This window comes from Pan paniscus, chromosome 9 (assembly GCF_029289425.2).
Source record: "Pan paniscus chromosome 9, NHGRI_mPanPan1-v2.0_pri, whole genome shotgun sequence".
Classification (NCBI taxonomy): Eukaryota; Metazoa; Chordata; class Mammalia; order Primates; family Hominidae; genus Pan; species Pan paniscus.
This window is the reverse complement of record NC_073258.2, coordinates 106,649,100-106,667,602: the sequence shown is the minus strand read 5'-3', so window position 1 is coordinate 106,667,602 and position 18,503 is coordinate 106,649,100. Positions and strand designations below refer to the sequence as shown.

Below are 18,503 nucleotides of genomic sequence, written 5' to 3'. Positions count from 1 at the left end.
TAAAAGATATCTATGAGTAATTACAAACAATGGCGGTATAAATAACTATCTAAAATAATGACCATCTTTATATTGTTGAGGGAAACCTGTTCCTACAGTTATCAAATACAAGATTACTATTATATTTGTTTTGTAGTTCTATACATGGCAGCATCAAACTTAAAAGAATAGTCACTCCAGATCCTGAAGTAAATTTAAAAAACTAGGATTGTATATTCTGGATTTTTATCTTCTTTCTGATTTTGATCTTATCAAGTGTCAGTTTTTCTCATTGTTTGTGGATTGCATTATTAATAAAATAGAGAAAGATTTAAACACTGTATATGCCTCTTGGAATGTAGCTGCAAATTAAACAATAATAGACGTTTAAAAATTGTTATGTGCCCAAGGGAAAAGAAGTTTCAGGTGTATGTAAGTAAATTCTTCAATAAGTTGATTTGCTTACCCCATAAACAAGTTCTCCTACCATCCCATTCCAGATTTTTGTGTCTGCATCCCTTGCTCCATATTTTCCATCAGGGACAATGGCAATTTTATACTTGATACCAATGTGTTTTGCAATTTCAGATGCCAAATCTACACAGTATCCTTCATACTTGTCATTTCCTTCAAACATTTCATGATTTTTCTTGTACATAACATATGGGGATTCCTATAATGAGAGAAGTAGAACTGTAAAGGAGAAATTATAAAACATTTGAAAAACCTTATGTAACTTTCCAATTTCAGAATTTGACAAAAGATTGTATTTAGTATTGGTACACATACTGATTTGGTGTAGCTAGAAGTCAATAATAAAACAGATGAATATGTAAGTATGCTTAGAAGAGATTAAATTGCTTTGCATTGGATACTAAAACTGAAATCTTTAAATTTCCATTTGAGAAAGTATTAAAAACCTAGCACTATGACTGTGGTGGGAGAAGTGCCAGTTAATAATTATCTAAAGAAGCATAAATTATATTCTTTGGCAATGAAATGAGTATTTCTAAAATATTTCATGGAATTAAAGATTATTCAGTAGTCAGCTTCACCTAATAAAAGACTAATTCAAGGTCACAGGTTTCCATATTCTGCATCTTATTTAGCCACATTCAACTGTGACTTCCTTTGAGAAAAAGGTTACATCATTTTTCTTTGATCTCTAGTGTTTGGCAAGATGCTTTTCTCAGAGCAGGCACTTGGTACACTATCATTCAAAGAAAAAATGAATCCATAGTTAAAAAATTCTTAAATAGTTATTTGCATTAAATCTGCTTTCCTAATGTTGTCCAATATTTTGGCTTTAAGCATGGTTTGTGCTCCATGAAATTTAATTATATTATAAAACATTTCCCTAGTGATGCTGATAATTTTCCTCCAGTTGTAATGAGCATACACTTGAGGTGATATTCCCATTTAGTTTTCTAAGCAAGTGAGACAGAAAATTTGATGAATAATTATGGTGAAAATCCTGATAAAATGAAAAAGTTTATCAGTGGCTAATAATTACTGGACAGTTTTCAGTTACACACACACACACACACACACACACACACACACACACACACACACATACACACACACCCTTAAACCAAACCATTAAAAGACATGCACTAAAGAGACATTTTAGCAAAAAGCACTTGATTTTGTAAGTGGCATCTAAAGCCACCAACCAAAGATAAACCTGGTGAACACATAATATGGAGAGAGTCCCTGGTCACATCTGAGTTTTTCCAGTCATTTGCAGACAAGGAGTGACCACCTTTGGCTACAACATTATTGAGATAATGTATTCATATTTTATAAAATTGTACTGTAACATTTATTTGGCAATCTGTCATAAAAGTCTTTTCTTTTTCCCCAGAAAATTCGTAATTGGGGAAGTTGAATTTGCTCTTAAAACTGTATAATAGAAGGTAATTTACTTTGCATGAATAACATGGCAGCCTACACTAATTCTGATTTTGTTTTTAAGTACTTCATAAATGTAGAACCCCTTTTAAAAATTTAATAAAACATGTGAATTATAGGACATTTTATTTTCTCATAGAGATGCCCTAAATAATTCTACAGTGGGCAGTTATCCAGGATTGGTCCTTCTACTGTGTTCTTAAATCCTGCCTTAGGTTGGCATGGCCAAATGACCCAGAAACCTCCCACTTTTTAAAATTTGATGAATATTCTAACCCTGGAATCAGGTAAAAAGTTCTTCCACACATAAAAGTAAGGCATCCAATTGCCTCTTCTTTAGATAGATGAAATTATGCAGTAGTTTATGGAAAACATTGTGAAAATATAAAGAGTTTAGCAAATGTGGTTATAAAATTGGTGAATTGTGGTTATAAAATTGGTGAATTGTTGCAAAGCATTATTATTTTCTAAAATATGCTATAAAATATTAATAGTTATTAGGAGCTAATTCTTATATTTTCTCTTTTTTTAAAAATAACCTTTTTAAAATATGGAAGCGTACTTAGAAAAAAGCAAGAGCCACATATATGCAAAATGCTTAAATTCAGATTGAAATGGCTGTACAACTATTATCTGTAAGTGTAACAAGTTTGAGAGTTTTTCAAAAGGGGTATAGCAAAGGCTCCATTTGGTACTACAGTTGAAGGTCAATTCACAAGTGTCTGCAATATCTGAGCACATGAATTTTTGTACTCAAGTACATATATTACTGTATTAGTTTGTGTGTGCAAGTTTCTCTAGCTAGTATTTATAATCTAATTTGCTAAATGCCCTCTACATTATATAATGAACAATTTACTTCAATAAAAGCTACATATTTGTTATTTAATCAAACATTTATTAAGCAGCTACTGTGTGCCAGTCAGTTTGCTGGGTGATAGGGACACAAAAATAAGTCAAGTGTGCCCCTTGTTCTCTTGCAATCAAAGTCACTATAATTTTTTTGTAATAATGGCAAAGGAGTATAAGATGTGGGGAACAATAATAAAATATAGTAGTGAAAAACAGTGTAGCTCTTACTTATTTAGTGCTTACTATGTATCGGGCACAATGTAAAGTTCTTCATGTCTTTTCATTTACTTTTGACACTGGCACATTGAGGTAGGCATTTCCCATTTTGCAGATGGGACAATGAAGACTCAGGGAGGTTAAGCCAGTTGTTCAATTTCACAGAACTAACAAGTGAAAGAGGTGGGAACTGACCCTGTATTTTGATATTTTGTTTTGTTTTTGTTTTTGAGAAACAGTCTAGCTGTGCTCTATCACCCAGGCTGGAGTGTAGTAGTGCGATCTCGGCTCACTGCAACCTCTGCCTTCCGGGTTCAAGCGATTCTCCTGCCTCAGCCTCCCAAGTAGCTGGGATTACAGGCGCACACCACCACTCCCGGTTAATTCTTGTATTTTTAGTAGTGATGGGATTTCACCATGTTGGCCAGGGTGGTCTCAAACTCCTGGCCTCAAGTGATCCACTTGCTTCGGCCTCCAAAAGTGCTGCAATTACAGGTGTGAGCCGCTGAGTTTGGCCGACCCTACATTTTGAAATATCTGGAAATTTTTGAAGCTATTTCATTTATCAAAATATGTGCAATTAATTGAGATTCCATATGACTTAATGAAATATCTGGAAAATTTTGAAGCGCTTATTGCATTTATCAAAATATATGCCATTAATTGAGATTTCATATGACTTAGAGAGGGAACAAGATTAAAGAAATGCATTTCTGCATTTTTATGAAATTCATTTAATGAAATTCTTCATATGATCTTCTATGTAAACAGTGTAGATAAAAACCTTTCAATGTATTCTCATAGTGTCTGGCATATAGAAGGCACTAAATAAATACAAAGATATCCTGGCCTATCAGTGTTTCCTAAATAGTATCTTTATAAAGTAATTTTATTAGAAATTCTGATTCAGGTTTTCTAAAGGAAAGTAAATATTAACAAGCGCTAGGTTATCTCTTCTGAAGCAGGCCCATGTCTATTTGAGACAATATTTATCTAATGTCTTCTTTCATTTTTTCAGTTTTTTCTTTCTTTTTTATTTTGGACAGCAGGGGTCCATCAGGTCATTGTTTTCCTGCTGAGCAAACCAACAAAGACTAGAAAAGGCTTCAGCTTACTGCAGATGTTGATTAGAAATGCAGTTAGACTTTTTGCCTATCCAGGGGCATAAACAATTACTGAGATTCAAGATGAGTGATGCAGAGAGCATAAGAGAAATGACATGATCGCACCCAGGGAGGTGGGGAGGTTTAAAGGAGAGAACGGCTAGGCTTTCTTTGAACGATGTCTCCCATGGTTGCTCAGCTCTGCTGTTTCTTTGACTGTGTTTCATTTTGCTTTGCTTTCCTTTCATGTCAAGTCCAAAAGAGTAGCAAATACTCAACATTCGCCCAACCTCCTCATTTCCCCCATGCTCAATCTGGCAAGTTGTCTGCAAGTAGCTCTTCAAACACTTCATATTACAGTTAATACAAAGGTAGGGGGCTACTATGGGGGAAGAAAATACAAAATCTTTTCAATATAATAAATTCCAGCAAATCATTAAGGAGGATTTGTGGGGTATCTTTGTAAAACAGCCTTATGAATTCCCAAGTGTTCAATTTTGAATAAAAATGGAATGATCAGAAGGATAGAGTAACCTCTTTTTTCTGTCTTATGTATACAACCTGCCATGATTATTATCAACTACTGTGCTTTGCAGGACAGTAATTTCTTAAAAGTTATTTAAAATGCATTACTTCTTAGTGAATATGAGTTGTATATTAAGATAGTTTCTCTAATGAATGGGCTTCTACATCTGCTCTGCTTTTCAGGAGATAAATCACTCTCTGTTTAAAGCTGCTACATTAGGGCTTGCTTATGAAAGTATTTATGTAAATTAATTATGATGATTTTTAATCAATAAAATATAATTTTCCTACCAAGGAAATTTTTCTGGATCATTTGCATTTAGCAAAAGTGGAACTATCGAAACAAAATATTTATTAGAAAGGCTTCAAAATTTTCTAAACATCACAAATATAATTATTACAATTACTATTGAAAGTTGTTAAAATAATGAGATCAGTGTTAACCAATGTTGTTTCCTATGTGGATATTTGGTTTTCTCCAAAAAATCTTAATGGATGTAGATAATTTATCCCATGGATAAAATTCTTAAAAGTGAAAATTAAGATATTATTATTCAATTCAGAAAAAAATTAGTAAATCTAATGGCTGAAAAAATTTAAATTTAGCCAAAATTATTTAAAAACTAACTGATTTATAAGCTCTTCAGTGAGTGATGTGAAATAGGAAAATTAATATTTTGTATAAGGAAGAAAATACATTTTAATTTTCTGTATGTATGTATGTATATATATATAATACATTTTATATAAATATGCATGTGTATGTTATAATGCACATATATATGTATAGTGCATCTACAGAATTTTACATAGAGAAGAAAAAATATCAAACATCTTATAAAAAGTACAAAAAATAACCTCTGGAAAGATCATGTGTGATAAGGGTAATTGCTTTTAGGTTTGTAACATAATTCTGATACTGGAGTGAATAAATTTAGTTTTATGGAAAATTTGCCTAAAGGATTGTTGTGTTCATGAGATGGTAAGAAAATCTTTGTGGTTGAGCAATGCATCATAAGCATCCCTTAACTTCGGTAGTAAAGCTTTGGGAAAAAAAGGAGCTTGTCTGAAACATCACTGTATTATCTCCCCTTTTCCAGAGAGTTCAATAGCCAACAAAGTAGTTAGATTACAGAGGAAAACACCACCCTCCCTTCTCCCAAGATCTACTGTAAACTGCTTTTCCCTCAATTGCTGTATTTATCCAAACCACATGGAATAGATTTGGCTTCTTTGGGTTATTTGCAGAAATGATTACTTTTAATACAAAAAGTTAAATCAATATGGTCACAGTCTTATAAATTTTATTGATTTTATAAAATTTTTAGTCAACAAGACTTAAAGATAAAAATGATGATATTACTTTTATTTTCTATTAGATTTTGCTGTGGTATATTCAGTATGATTATATTCAGGTAGAATAAATTCATTATTAAAATGAAAATCACATTGTAGATATACAACACTGTTACAAGAAAAAATAACTTTCAACAGCCATAAAAGCTAACACTACATTATATTTAATAAAGATAGCTAATATAATTCTTAATTATGTTTCTGGTCTGCTTTCTCTCAATATACTATAAGTTTCATTGAGTGCAGGATTTTTGTCTGTGACATATCCCCAGGGCCTAGAACTGTGCCTAGCACATAGCAGACGCTCAATAAATATTTATGAATAACTGAATTTCTCAATCAATTTTATTTAGCAATAGCATATAGTGTTACAGTGTATCAACATATAAATAACAACATACACAAAGGACAGACAACTGGAAGAACAATAACACCATATCAATTTCAATCAAAATGAATTATATCCAGTGCTCACTCTCAGCCTTCTATATCTAGATATAGGTATCACATATATTTCAATGTCTAGCCAATTCCATCTGTGTTGGGAGTTTTCAGCTGAATCTGGGGATAATTACATGCAGATGCCAATATCTTGTTTATCTACAAGGGATTTCTTTCATAATGAATGAAGTGGAGGGATATCATAGGTCCTGGACTACCATTTTCAACAAAAGCAAATTGAAGGAACACTTTCAGAAAAAGGATTCTAGTATGTCTTTTTGAATTACTGAACGATTATGCAGTTGCAAATATCAGAGGTATTATTTATATAAAGATTACATTTTCATACAAAAAGACAGATACTAGTATTATACTATTTTGATAGCAAAAATATTGATGGCTTTACTGTCAAACAACATATAACTTTACAGAATATCCTTTATATATATATAAATATATATATATTTATATATATATAAAACAGTTGGATTTTTTCAGTCATTTTTAGTCTTTTTTTTTTTTGATAGCATGCTTCCTAAAAACTAGCCATGCTTGCAAAATTAATTCAGTATTTTGGTTTTAAGAATTATTTGTCCAGTCCCTTTAGTAACAGGGATGGAAAGGAGATTCTCTATATCATACCTATAATGCACATTAAAACACTTTATTTCACACAGAACAGGCAAAATTCCAAGAGATCTTTAAAGAAAACAACTGTATATATTCAGAAAACAAGCACACAAATTCCGAGATATTTACTTATAGAAAATCTACCCTTGGAAATGGAGTGATATAATTCCATCATTTACGTACAGTGACCTCATTTCAAGATAGGGGAATTGATATGTCAGAATCGCTAAGTGATTCTTTGTCAACATCTATTTCTTGAGAAAGATGAAGATTAATTCTTCTTTTGTTCTAGTATCTCAGAAAAGTCACAGAACTTAAAATTTTTTTTTTCTGGTAGTCCAGAGTTGGTCATCCAAGAAGAATCCCACATGAAAAATAAGCTTAAATTTACTACACTGGAGAACAAGACTTGAGCCTTAGTTAGGAATGGTCGAACAGCGCGGAACTCTTTTCTTTCTTGATCAATTTCTTAAAATAGGATTCTTCATCAGAGGCTGAAAAGAGGAGGACTGTACTGAAGTATGACTTTCCATTACTGTGTCTTTTTTAGGAAAAGAAACATATATATATATAGATATATATAGATATATATATATATATATTGCTTTTCAAGTCCCATGCAAATATTACACAATTAAGTTAGAAGGTTTACACAAAAACTGCTGTTGGTTGGTTTGCATTCTAAAATCATAAACTTCTGCTGAAGGCTTGTCAGATTACATTAAATTGCTGACTGGTGATGCAACACAGTTAAAACTAAGTGCAACATATGAAGGCTTCTCTCTGGCATTTTCATGCTTTAACCTTAATATCACTTTTGGGAACAACTCAACATTACTAAAAACCTGAAACTGAAATGACAAAAGCTAAAAACTAAATTACATAAAATACTTCCATTGTATTTAGAGTAAGGTTTCCATAAATATTTAAAATATGTTTTGCCTAAAGAGACGTGAGCTGAGTATATATAACTTTAAATGAGATAGAAAAGGTCACCGATTGTTGATCTCTTTTGACTAGCATTGACTTTAAAGGGCATGTTTGACTTTAGAAGAGAAAAATATATAAGATATTCTATTATTTAAAAGGTAATTTCATGAGAATCTCTTTGAAAAAGCAGCCTTAAAATTTAGAGGATTTTTCATTTTTTGATGTGGCCAAATGAAGCAATTGTATTCTTCTTAATTTTTAGAAGTTCAATAAACTATAATGTGTACTTCTCACTGGTTAATGAGAAAAATAATCGGTGGAAGAAAACCCTTTTCTCATTCAAAATAAAAATAAAACAAAATTAATTCCTAAATCATTTAGTTATATAAATCATGCTCATTAAAATCTTCACAGTCACATCTTCACTATTGTAAACAGACAATACAAATCATTATCCGATGATTGAACTACCTGAAAATTATAATTTTAAACACTATTAATTATTATTACATTGACTTTTTAAAAACATAGTAACAATAATAATATGTTTACTACTGGATATATTTATGTGATTGGTGGTTGACCTTTGGCATGTTCACTGTTTTGTGCTTTAGGGTCTTAGCATTTCATACATTTCCAACTAGAGTTTGACAGTCTCAATTTTTAACATCTGAGCATTTTTCCAAGAACAACAATGTGACAAAAGATAATACAAATAAAAGTACTATATGTACTCGAAGCTTAGGATGAACCTATTCAAAGCCTCAATAGGATTTTGTGGATCAGAACACCCATGTCACCATTGCTAACAGTCAGCTTTGCCCTCCCTGTTCACCGTCGCTGAGGAGTTAAAATTGCCTGTGGACAAAATGGAACACCATAAAGCATAGACCAACACTTACCATAATTGTGGTTACAACCACTGTTCTGTTCTCAATAGCAGCTGTGTCATTGCCAAGAGTTGGTACATCTTGAATCAAGACTAACTTATCCATATCATTCCAGTAACCAACCTGCCAAGTAGAGAACATGCTGGAAAACATATTTTAGAAGCATTTACTCTAGTTCTTCTTAGAAAAATGAAGGGTATGAATAGGTAAGCAAACAAAACAAATGTAAGCAAACAAAACAAAAGCCAACAGAAAAAAAAAAGTGTGTAGAAGTGTTCTTACTTCCTCATGAGTCAGTTTTCCTGGTATTAAGGATCCTGTCTGGTTACATGTTTGGCAAATTTACTGTTTACAATAGTGGAGTGACCAAGAGATAGGGAATGGTGATTCCAAAAGGAATATGAGCACAGTGCATTATTTTATGCGGATCCCCTCCTCTAGTGAGATAGACTGGTGCCCCCTAAATTAATTTGTGTGGCTTTATCAATAAAGTTACAGGTTGCATAGTAAAGGGAATAGCCAGATTTATAAGAAGAACATGTACAGAATATTTTCAAGCAAAAGAAACTTGTATATTTTTAAAGCAAAACAGGAATGGTTTTGGGTTCGATATAACCTAGCCACTAGGTAACAATCTTACCATTTTTTGAAATGCTAACTACATCAGAGATGAATATTAGTGGTCAATGTTTTCGCTTTCAAATATTACATTTAAATTTGTATTTTTTTCATTTAAATTTTTTTTTTATTTAGAAGTCAAACACTTTTTCCTAAAAATGAATTAAGTAATTACTTAAGGACTCTGAAAAGTAGTAAGCTACAATGGGATCTTAATGGAAATTTAGGATTCTTTGTTTTTTGCAGACCATTAAGCAATAATAATGGCTATTACATATTGAGTGCTTGCTCTGAGGCAGACAATGTACTCAATGCTTTTTAAAAGTATACGTCTTAAAGTTAATACACATACCCAGTATGGAGTAGGGGCAGTTATTATCCACATTTTAGAGATGAGGATTCATTTTAGAAGGCTAAATAAATTACACAAAGTTACACTTTAGTAGGGCCTGAATTCAAAACTCAGGTCTATATGACACCAAGTCTACATGCTTTGCTATTATGCTACGCGGCCTTCTAAAATGGGTGTTCATTTAATGCTTGACAAACTTCTTTCTTGAATTTCTTGATTCAGTTGGTAAAACTCATGTCTCCAATAAAATGTATGCATTTGCTCACTGGTCTGTATTCACTATTTGTTCTAATATGTTTTGGAAGTCTCACTTGCCTAATTCAAGTTTCTCAACTGCCATGTTAGTATTTATGAGCATATTTAAATAGAGTAAGCATTAACGTGTCAGAAAGAGGCACTAGATTATTCACAAGTGTTGCATATATAATTCAATAACAAAACAGATGGAGAAAAAGACTTTTTATTAATACGGCTTGCTACACTTCTTGGTTTGATCCAAAATTATAAGTTCAGCAAGTTTTTTCAATAGTCCCTGTGAATCAATCTCTGATTGACATTTATTAATAATTATGTGAAATTTTTAATTTAAAACAAGTATATATTTGAGACCCACCCTCTCCTCAATTCTTATGTGTACTTAAGTCAGTTGATTCTTGTTAACTCTGCTTTCCACATGACAGTTATATGACATGAAAAGGGGTTTTACAGTTTAGCACTCCATTAAAATGCACCCACCCTGAAGATCTCATCAGCCAATTTTCAGGAAAGACAATTTTTCTTTATTAATGAGTCCCACAACAGAGAGAATCACAGATCTGGGATACATTTTTGGAGAGTACCTAGATATTGGCAAGACCTTGACATTTTGCATTTAAAAACTAAACCATGGGTTTGCAGTTATTCCCCTTTTAAAGATAAATGATTCAGAAGTGCTGGCAAATTAAAATAATAAGCAAACTTTATTTTTTTTTTGCCTTATACCTATATATGCAATTCTTGTTAAAAAAAAAAGAGAAAGTCATATTTTGTGATATGGGACCAATTAATGGTAGATTTCATGTGGACCATGGGCGTATTTAGAAGTAAGTCCACACGAGGGGTCAGTTCCTAAAGAAAGGAATCCTACAGTTTGGACCCAGACCTCACAGAAGATGGAATTTCTCTCTCTAGTCTTCACAGCATTTTGCATTTTATTAAGAACTTTTCCCATGACTGATTTCATTTAATTAGACAGGGAAATGGATATTTTTCCTATAGACAAAAAGTGAGTGAAAAGTGGTTTTGTAATGCTAGAACAAAAATATGGAAGCATTTAAATCACTAAATTGATAAAGGATGTCAGAAAAATATTCACCTTCTTTGGACTCCTAAAGGTGATTTGTATGCAAATGTAACTATACTAAGATATGTGAGAAAATGTGTCTGTATTTAGGATGATCTTGGCCTAGAACATAGAGAACAGATAGGGACTGAGCGGCTGTGAGGAGCTCCTGTTCTACTCAAAGTTGGTTCCTTGGAGAGCTGCTTTGATCAGGCCTGCCCTGAAAAATCTGACCTAATTCCCACACCAGCCCTAAACCCTTATAGGCAATGGGACTGATGATGTTTCAAGATCTTGAAACCTGAGTCAAGATCTTGAGTGATGCTCTAGAGCTGCAGGAATTTTGGTTTCTACTGCAGCTCCACCTCTTTCTAGCTGAGCATCTCTGAGCAGGTTACTTAGTTTCTTTGAACCTTACTTTTCGATAAAAGGAGAAAAAAATATATATCTTATTTTTAGGTTGTCATGAGGATTGAATATAAAAATGCACATCAATTTTCCATTACAGTGTGTGGCATATAATGTGCTCTCAATACATGAAATTTTTACAATTAAAGATTTCTGAAACCATGCAGCTCTGGAGCATTCCCTCTGGAGCCCTGGATGGGGGTCACTGGAGTGATAAGAAGATTCTGCTGTACTTAGCAGCTGGGACTTCAGAAAGAGCTTTGTGGCTTCTGCTTAATGAGACTCTCTATCAGTTTTCCTGTTGCAGAAGTCAGACAAACTGATGAGTTGACTCTCTGATCTGTTTTCAAAGATAGCTTCCTTGCTGGCAAGTGTTCAATTTACAAGAATGATTGCTCACTTCTCAGACACATTGCCTAGTTTCACCAGCATAGTGTCTCTCATGGTAGCTCATTTTTAAGTTTAATATTCCTGACACAATGCCCGAGTTGATCGTTGCCATGGAAAAAAGAAGATAGATGAGTCTTCACCATTTTATACTTCATATTTCTTTTAAGAGCCTTAGATGAGTGTCAGCTGGGTGTGAAGATGTAGTGTTCATCACTCTCCCAACTTAACTCCTTAAGTTTCTCTTTGAAAAGTCTTAATTTTTGTTACCATCATGGTTCAATAGGCTATGAAAAGATTCAGTACTATGAATAGCCCACTTCATATTACTGCTAGTTAGCACCAGCTTTCTTTTTCCACTATTCTTTCTCTTATAGAGAATGATTTGACATTCTGCACTTATAGTTTTGTAAAATAAGTAATTGTCATTTGCATTTTAAAATATTCTGTTTAAATGGCAAATTTTGCAAGGTCTGGTGTGTGGCAAGGAGGTGAGCCAGTCTTACCTTTGTCCATCTGTTAGCATTTAGCATTGTCCACCTGTTAACATTTTTAGGGGCCTGTGGAATATCCTATCTGCTCCCCAGCTAGCAGAGGATCTCTAATGAAAACTTGCCTCTTTTTTGTTGCTGGCTGTGTGTTGGTAGAGTGGGCTGTTCTTAACATCTCCTTCCCTTGCTTCAGTCAATCTCCTTAGAAGAGCCTGCTGTGAGGTGCAGCTGGGCCCCCCCGGCTGCCATCCATCTCCTGCCACTCCTAATCTGGATCAGGTAGGCTCCAGCTTACCACGTATTAGCTGGCAGCCTGCACGAGGGCTATGCCATTAAGAAGATGGAAATCTAGAGATGGTTTTCACGGCAGCTCCAAACTTCTCACAGATACAGAAGCACACCCATATTGTAGACTGAAGCAAAACGCAACTGGGAAAGCCTTTGCCATTTTCCATATATCACCTTAACTTTAATGGTCCTGCCTCCAAGCCTTTTTTCGGTTGTTGCCCCTTCCATTTCATCCTATCCAAACTCTAACATCCTGGCAATTTTAAATCCCACCTCCTCCATGCAGCCTTCCTTTCTTTGTTTTCCTCCAGCAGGAAATCATCTCTTCCTATGTAGATCAGTAAGGGAGAAAATACTAAGAGTAAAATATGTTTTCTCACTTACAGGCTTTGGATAAGATAACTTATTGGGCCATAATTTTCTCATTTGAAAAAAAGAGAAATACTACTACTCAAATTATAGGTTTGTCATGAGGATGGAATCATGCAAAGCACCAAGTCCAGTGCTTAGGACACAGCAGGCATTTCATAAATTGCAGTTATCATTACATAAAAGCATGAAAATATATTTTGGAAATTTTTTTTAAACAGCCAAATACAGCTTTTAGATAAGGTTAACTTGAATATCTGTTTCCCTGAACATCCTAGTTCCTAGATAAAAGGAATGTTAAAAAGTACATGAGTTAGCTACAAAACACTTATAACCAATTACTGTGGTGGGGCTGTATGGTTGCACTGTATAAAGTACTTGAATGCTGGGAAGACCGCTCCTATACCTATTCACATCTTACCACTAGAGAATTATCTTCCCAAATCCAGGAACCTAGCACCAGCACCTTCCTGAACAACTTAGATGTTTCTCTCCCTCTCAGCCTAATAATAATCTTACCATCCATCTTCTTTCTCTTTTGGTCATTGAAATTTATCTAGTTGATTACTTCAAGAACACCCAGCCTATTCTAAATATGTTCACCCATTAGAAGTAGTTTGTTTGTACTTGCTCTAATAATTTCATAAATGACTACCTTGAGGTGCTTATGTCTCTTTACTGCTTCGTGTTCTGTTCTGCAGAGTCAATTTTGTTTTGTGGGATTCTTTTTGCTAACCCCACCCAAAATATTGCATCCATTTTGGATAAGAGATATAAACAGTGTATAAATTAGTTTGTTTCAGCTTGGGCACACTACTAAATATCAATTACATCACACACACATTTATCACAGCATTGATTATAAAGAAAGTACTAAAGTATTTGTAAGTACTCACAAAAAAAGGAAATGTTCAGCCATCTTTCTTCTGTACACCTTTAAAATGTTACATACAAACTAAGAAACAGAGAATTCTGTTTTTCAGTTTGATCGTGGCTCACCTTTCTAGGTCCTGTGCTTTTCAGCTCAAACACATCCATTGTGTAATTGACTCTACGTCCATAGTGGTCAAACTGAACATTCCCTGTCAGCCCTTGAATTCGAACCTAAGTGAAAAAGAAAACCACACGTGTTCACTTGCAATTTCACTTATAGGAATTTTAACTTCATCTGCTGGGCTTATAACTACTTAAAAAAGTAGAACTATAAACTATAACCAACTAACTGAAATGCCATTAGGTATTTGAGCTATTGGGATAGAATCTGAAATAGGAATATCAAAGGGATGTATAAGCAATTTTGCTATACCCCTGGAAGAGGAATATGTTTTATTTGTTTTTACTATTATAAAGTTTCCATTTTTAGTCGAAGAATCCTCCCTCAATTATAAAGTATTTTTATAGGAATGACAATTTTTTATGGTTACTTTTCAGTTTTATCTATATATCCACAAAATGGATTAAATAACCCTGATACTTATACCAGATCATATTCTCACCTTGCTAATATTAAAATTAAGATATAAGAAGCAAAAACATATAAGGACATTTTTGAAAATATTGAAATATATTTTATTCCAAATTTCCTTTTAATTTGCTTTTACCTATGTTTTGAACCTGTGACATTTCAGAACATTTAAAATGTAACATTAAATATGTATGTATTACCTTAATTATTTGAACAAATAGTGTTAGTATAATTATAAAAGACTAAAATAAACTACTTAATCCAAAGTTACAAAGCAAGTTAAAGATCTCCAGAGGTAGTCATTATTTCTGGTTCTGGTATGTTCCAGGACCCAAGTGGGCTTATCCTTCCTGAACCCCTTGTGGTTAGCTAGGCCCATGAGACTCTTTCTGACATATGAGTTGTAAATAGGCAGGACAGGTGATATTATCAAGCCACAGAATTTAATTGCCAATTTGAAACCTGCCCACAACTATCCATTTCCCTTTGCAGAATTCAAGATGGTAACTGCTCTGCAAGCCTACGTCCTCGAGTGATTACAATTAGCCAAGTGCCCCTGCTAATCTAACGTGTGTCTGAGTAAGCAAAGCTCCTTTGTTGTTTTGAGTCACTGTGATTTGGGTTTTTTATTACTGCAACATAACCTAGCTTATCCTGATTATGCATCCACATAGAATGTAAACAGCAAGATTCTACCTTGTATTTTATGTAGAAATGTCCCAAAAATGATGGCTTGATATATTTAAGTAGCAATTGTAATATGTATTTGTGCTTGGATAAATTAGTCTGTTTTTTGAACATTCAATTAAAACAAGACCATGAAATGAATTGAACTTAAATAAAATTGTGAGTTACCTGTTTGAGTGTCCTCTCCATGTCAATTCCCTGGCCCCATGGAGCAGCAGGATTTGCCAGACAATCCCCAGCATTTCCTCTCCTTGAGATATCAATTTTCTGCCTCCTAAGACTTCGGAAAGTTTCAGCCATCACAAGGACTCCATCATAAGTCAGAGCAGAGGTGTACTAACCAAATGAAAATGAACATAATGGTAAATGTTAAAATCTTATCGAGTGCCAGAAATGGTCTGGGGTCTTTGTAAGTTTATGACATAAAGCACCATTCTGTCTGAAGGATGGTTAAATTACTGATAATTAATTGACTCTGGCTTCAGAAATTTCTATTCTTGCTTTAATATAAAGCCTGTATACCAAATCTTATCATCCTGACTTAAAAAGGAGAAAAACCATTCTGAAAATAGAAATTCCAATAAAACAGTTTTCCATCAGTTTGGAGAAGAAAGACCCCTAGGCAAGGCCTTTCTGTTGTGTCCCAGTACAAATAGCTAACGTATCAAAGGCTAATGCAGTTTTGTAATCTGCCTCGCAGTTGGTTTCTGTGGTTGAACCCCAGGAGGGCTGGGCCTCTTAATCTTCTCCTGCTCCAAAAGGCCTAGCAAGGTTCCCTGAGATTTAATATAAGTTCATGGACTTGAAGTATCTATCTTTGTTCAGTCTCCCAGAAGAATGAGTGGAATTGTTTATTGTTATTCAGAAATATGATGCCAGAAATAATATCTACTTATCCAATAAATGTGTATGCATCAGTGACTATGCTAAATAGGAATGGAGATTGCCATACCACACCCAATGCAGGTGCGCAGGAAGGCAAAGTCATTTCGTTAACCTAGGATCAAAGTTTTCAGTATAACCTAGGATCCAAGTGGAGATGTGAAGGGTAGACCATCTGCTTCTCTTTGAGAAAAGAGTGAGCTCCCCGCACGTCTGAGAAAAGATTATTAAGGTTAGGGGAAAAAGTGAGGAAAGATTGAGATAAAAATGTAGTTTTCTAAATATAAAAATAAATCAACATGGGATTGCTTGTGGTAGAGACTTATAAGAAAATTCCTGAACACATGGAAATGGGGCACAGTTTTCTTGAAGCATGACAGATCTACTTATTCAAAAAATGGGTATGTACTAGTCACTGTGCTAAATAGTATCAACTACTAACTACTAATAACGGCAAAAACTACATTGTCTCCTTTAGAAATTCCATATGGTCAGTTCCTTATAATTAACACCTTCCATGCCTGTATGAGCAGTAGATTTGTGCTGTAGAAAGTGGAGGATGATCTCCTTGATTTTGTGCTTTCAAATGAAGAAAAATCATTTGAAATTCCAATTGTAGAAAGTAAACTTAGGGCCGGGCATGGTGGCTCACACCTGTAATCCTAGCAGTTTGGGAAGTTGAGGTGGGTGGATCACTTGAGTCTAGGAGTTCAAGAGCAGCCTGGGCAACATGGCCACACCCCATCCCTACAAAAACTGCAAAACATTAGCCAGGCGTGGTTGTGTGCACCTGTAGTCCCAGCTACTTGGAAGGCTGAGGTGGGAGGAGGATCGCTTGAGCCCAGGAGGTCAAGGGTACAGTGAGCAATGATTGTGCCACTGCACTCCAGCCCGGGTGACAGATAAAGACCCTGTCTCAGAAAGAAAAAAAAAAAAAAAAAAAAAAGAAAAGAAAGTAAACTTAGGCAACACGGCCATGAGACATAGCAACCACCATTACAGGGAAGAGAAAAACTAAAACATGGATAAAATAAGGAGCATTAATTCTAACAAATAACTGTTCAATAGTATAGGATATAACTCTTGTATTAGAAGGATTTAAAAGAACCATGTAAATTAAGAGCTTTCCTATATATTCCCCCAGGACATGATAAAACAAGCTTCTGGATAAATGTGCCCTTCACAATTGATTGGGATGGGGTAGCTGAGAAAAATTAAGGTGTTTAAGCAAGGTACTACACCAAAACTGAATGTGCTCCTTCTCTGCCTGACCCAACACATCTTTGAGTAGAGAAAGTCATCAAATCATTTTTTTTTCTTAAGGCAAGAAAATAAAAACGAGAAATAAAATGAATCTTGCCTAAGTCACAAAGGGCAAGAGAAAAATGCAATGCTAGTACTTGAGGACCAAAGGAGGAAAAAAAGAAAAATATTGCCACTTTTTCAACAGGAAGAAAGAAGCTGAGAAGAGATGGCACCAAAAAGCAAATGCACTTGCTGTGTTTTAAAAAGTCCATTTATTTTTATGAAATATGTGAACCAGAAAAAAGAGCAGGTATCACACAGAGTGGTGCAGAGCAAAGGAGACATTCAGCCAGAGTGGCAAAGACCTGGGATTTGACAGGTCATAGAGCTGATAGACGGAAAGAAACGGTAGTTTAAATCAGTTTTACCTTTTCAAAAGATATAATTCTTTTCTATGTGTCTTTTGTGCTATAATCCAGGGATCCACAGTTACGGGCTGACAAGTTCTAGGTGGCACCTAGAATATTCTTACTAATCATTTCATTTTTAGGCAGGGTAAATAGTGCCCTATAGTTATTTACTGCTCTGATAAGTGATTAGAATGATGAAATGATTTCTATTTACTAAGATTTATAGATAACAAGACAGAATTGGGCAGAATCATAGTGCGGTAGAAAAAGTATGGGCTTAGAGAAGAAAGAACTGGGATGAATTTTAATTCTGTGACACAGGTTTATGGGAATGTGAAGCACATTTTTTTGGTTATGGAGTATAAAACAGAGCAAAATGAAATGAAACAAGATAATAGTGACTCTCTATTGTGATTATTATGAGGATGAAATTTCATATCATATCTGAGAGCTCTTTGAAAAATGTACCAGACTCTAGCTAGGAATCATGAAGACTACAAAGATGAGTATTTGATGGTTACTGCCCCAGAGAGTTTATAGGAGTGAAACAGTAAGTGTGCAAATAATTATATTAAATCCCTGATGAGAATTGCCCAATCAAATACTATGGAGATTACAAGGGGGAAAGGAATCACATTTACAAAATATATATATATATATATCTATATCTCTCTCTATATATATCTATTTTTAGTTCTTTTTAAATGTACAGTGAATTATTGTTGATTGTAATCACCCTGCTGT

The 18,503-nt window shown here is 34.1% G+C and overlaps 1 protein-coding gene and 1 long non-coding RNA gene across 12 annotated transcripts in view; one reads left to right on the top strand and one right to left on the bottom strand.

The window, feature by feature from the left end:
* Positions 1-15,280, top strand: part of LOC129393406 (uncharacterized) — a 61,931-nt gene extending 46,651 nt beyond the window's left edge. The window contains exon 3 of the long non-coding RNA XR_008620257.2: positions 15,028-15,280. This is a non-coding gene — a long non-coding RNA (uncharacterized LOC129393406). The remainder of the gene's footprint in view (positions 1-15,027) is intronic.
* Positions 1-18,503, bottom strand: part of GRIA4 (glutamate ionotropic receptor AMPA type subunit 4) — a 375,233-nt gene that overhangs the window by 62,785 nt on the left and 293,945 nt on the right. For 10 of the 11 annotated variants that reach the window (XR_004665232.3, XM_063608252.1, XM_034933614.3 and 7 more), the window contains exons 8-11: positions 15,391-15,558; positions 14,070-14,174; positions 8,849-8,959; positions 446-652 (exon numbers count right to left, since the gene is read on the bottom strand). Coding sequence is in view for 10 of the 11 variants with exons in the window: in XM_063608252.1 (XP_063464322.1) it covers positions 446-652; positions 8,849-8,959; positions 14,070-14,174; positions 15,391-15,558 (591 nt within the window). In the remaining variant the exon portion in view is untranslated. Of the gene's footprint in view, positions 1-445; positions 653-6,272; positions 7,511-8,848; positions 8,960-14,069; positions 14,175-15,390; positions 15,559-18,503 lie in introns of those variants that run through there. The other variant, XM_008953759.5, reaches the window with a different exon arrangement.